This window comes from Chaetura pelagica, unplaced genomic scaffold, assembly GCF_000747805.2.
Source record: "Chaetura pelagica isolate M959 unplaced genomic scaffold, ChaPel_1.0 scaffold397, whole genome shotgun sequence".
Classification (NCBI taxonomy): domain Eukaryota; kingdom Metazoa; phylum Chordata; class Aves; order Apodiformes; family Apodidae; genus Chaetura; species Chaetura pelagica.
In genome coordinates, this window is record NW_009953851.1 from 14,039 (window position 1) to 16,777 (window position 2,739).

At 59.9% G+C, this 2,739-nt stretch overlaps 1 protein-coding gene across 1 annotated transcript in view; it reads right to left on the minus strand.

Moving 5' to 3' along the window:
- The window catches only part of LOC104391983 (chromosome unknown open reading frame, human C15orf39), a gene marked incomplete at its 3' end in the record, with an annotated part of 10,946 nt that extends 10,817 nt beyond the window's left edge, over window positions 1-129 (minus strand). Inside the window, exon 1 of the mRNA XM_010001336.1 lies at window positions 94-129. Coding sequence (XP_009999638.1) covers window positions 94-129 — 36 coding nt within the window. The remainder of the gene's footprint in view (window positions 1-93) is intronic.
- Between the last annotated feature and the right edge of the window lie 2,610 nt (window positions 130-2,739).

The window sequence follows — 2,739 nt, forward strand, 5'->3', positions numbered from 1 at the left end:
GGCAGGGCTGGGCAAAGGGCTGTGCTGGCAGAGGCTGGAGGGGAAGGCAGCGGCGGGCGCCGCTTCCAGCCGAGGGAGCTTGGTGAAGATCACCGGGTCCAGAGATTCCACCTGCCTTTTGGAGGCCATTGATAGGTGGCTGTGGGTGTCCTGGCCAAGGAGTGCAAGAAGGAGAGGTGAGCTGGCCTTCCTGGATGGTGGGAAGAGAAAACAAAGCATGAGCAAAGAGAGTCCTCGTGGGCAAAGCCCTCAGCCTGCAGCAGAACAGCACAAGGTGACAGAGCCCCCTGGGAGGTCTCCCAAAGTCACCTCACCCATGGAGAAAGTTTCCTTCTTCATTGCACTGGAAGGCTTAAAGACAGCAGGAGAGCCATGGAAAGCCCTTGCCTGTCTCACCACCAGCCTCTGCCAAGGGCAACAGGGACTTGCTTCCCTTCTCCCACCCTCCTGACACTTGGCAGAGCCTACAAAAACAAACCAACCCACCCCAACTGAGAAGCAATAATTGATCCTCAGCATGGAAGCCAGAGATCTGGGGGCAGGGAGCCAGGGTTGGAGCCTGATGGCAGCAGGGGGATGCTGCCAGGCTGGCTGGGCATTCCTCCAGCCACCTCCTTGGAAAAGCTGCTGCCACTTGGGTTTCAAATCCTCAGTGTCTGTTGCAAAGCCGGGTCAGCTCAGGTGAGGAGCCAGCAGGCTGGTGAGGAACCAACCCAGAGTTCCCCACCACTTCCAGCTTTCAGTGTCATTTGAAGCTTTTCCCCCCACGGCAGCAGCCTGGAGAGACCTGGTGTGTGCCAGCAGGTGGAGCTGGCAGCCCGGCCTTCAGGGCACTGCCCCACATCCTCTCAGCAGCAGGAGCAGCCCCCCAGTATCTCCTGGCATCACCCAGCACTGCCCAGCATCTCCTGAGCAACCCACTGAGAAACCCGAGTGTTGCTTGAGCCCCAGGCCCATCACCCAGTATCCCCTCAGCATCACCTGAGCATCACAGACATCACCCAAGCGAGGCCTCAGACCCCACCTGAGCACTGCTGGACCGTGGTCCAGCATCTCCCAGGCATGGCCAGACATCACCCAGCATGGCCAGACATCACCCAGCATCTCCCAAGCACAGCCCAGCACCCCAAAAGCCCACGGATGGAGTTACTGCAGTGGGATCTCCTGCCTGTCCTTCAGCCCCCCCCCCCCCAGTTTTTCTGTGGCAAGAATTAGCTGAGAAGCAAGGAAGGAAACAGAGGAAGAGAGCGTGGAGATAAGATAAAAACCTTTTTCACAGAAGGGGAAATGGAGCTGATAATTGGGAAGACCTGTGAGGGATAGATAAGGGACCCAAGTGTGGTGGCTCTGGCTGGAGCCCAGAGCTCAGCTGCTCACCACCCACCCTGGCAGCCCCCCCTGCCAGCTCTGCCTGCCCTGCCAGACCATCCCCAGGCACAAACTGGGGTCACAGCTCCACCAGCCACTCGGCCATGAGCAATGGGTGCCCCTGCCCAGCTGCAGCTCTGCCCTCAGCAAGCCCTGGTGGGAACCTGGGGACCTTCAGCTTGGGTTTCCTTTCCAAACTTGAAGAATGTCTCACTTCCCGGGCAGGATTCTGCTTCCCTGGACTCCTCTGCACGTGGAAAATCCCTCTGGAGGGTCAGTGCTTCCAGGAAGTGGAGAAGGAAGCTCATCTCCTCACTTGCACCCTCAGAAGCTCCCCAAAGGGTTGTGGGGTGACCACAGCACTTCCCTAGGGAACCTGGGGGTCACTGCTCACACATCCCTGGACCAACTACATCTGCCAGGAAAAAAAATTGCTCCCCTCAACCCTGAAAAGGCTGCCAGGCAGGCAGGGGGTCCCCAAAGTGGGTTCTTTTCCTTCCCAGCCCATCACTCACCCCCCCAAGGAGGGATCTCTCCAGAGGGTGGTGTTTAAATCCATCTCCCCAGGAGATGCTGCGTGGGCAGGAGATGCCACACGGGAGGGAGATGCCCCGTGGGATCCCTGTCCCGTGGGATCCCTGTCCCGTGGGATCCCTGCCCAGTGGGATCCCTGTCCCGTGGGATCCCTGCCCCGTGGGATCCCTGTCCCATGGGATCCCTGTCCCATGGGATCCCTTCCAGACAGTGCTCGGGGTGGACAAGCTGGGGCATCTCGTGATTTCTGACACTTCCTGGCTGGTTTTTTTTTTCCCCCTTTCCCCAAAAGGCACCGATTTACACCAAGGGGGGGATGTTGTGCAACCAGCCCTGCTGCCACCAGGGGAGCGGGCTGTGCCCCCGGGGCAGCTCAGCAGCACCTGCCCCATCCCCCCCCATTGCCAAATCACCTGCAACCGCAGCAGCCAGACCCCCCTTTTGGGGGGAAGGCAGGAAAAGGCCTTGTTATCCCAGCATGAGGAGGCCTTTCCCCTCAGGAACACCCCATCCCAGGGACACCCCATCCCAGGGACACCCCATCCCAGGGACACCCCATCCCAAGGACACCCCATCCCAGGGACACCCCATCCCAGGGATAAGCAGGCAGCAGCTCTGACTTCCAGCCATGCCAGCTGGATGCAGCACAGAGTCACCCTCAGCCCCAGGTGGGGCAGCTGGAGCCAGACGCGTGGATTCTCTGCTGTCTGATAGGGGTTGAGCTCATTAACCTCATCAGGGCGAGGACACTACTGGCCCCCCCTCTTTCCACGGGGGGGGCTTTGCCCTGCCATCTGAGACTCAACCAACCAGCCCTGCTCCTCCTGCCTCCACCAA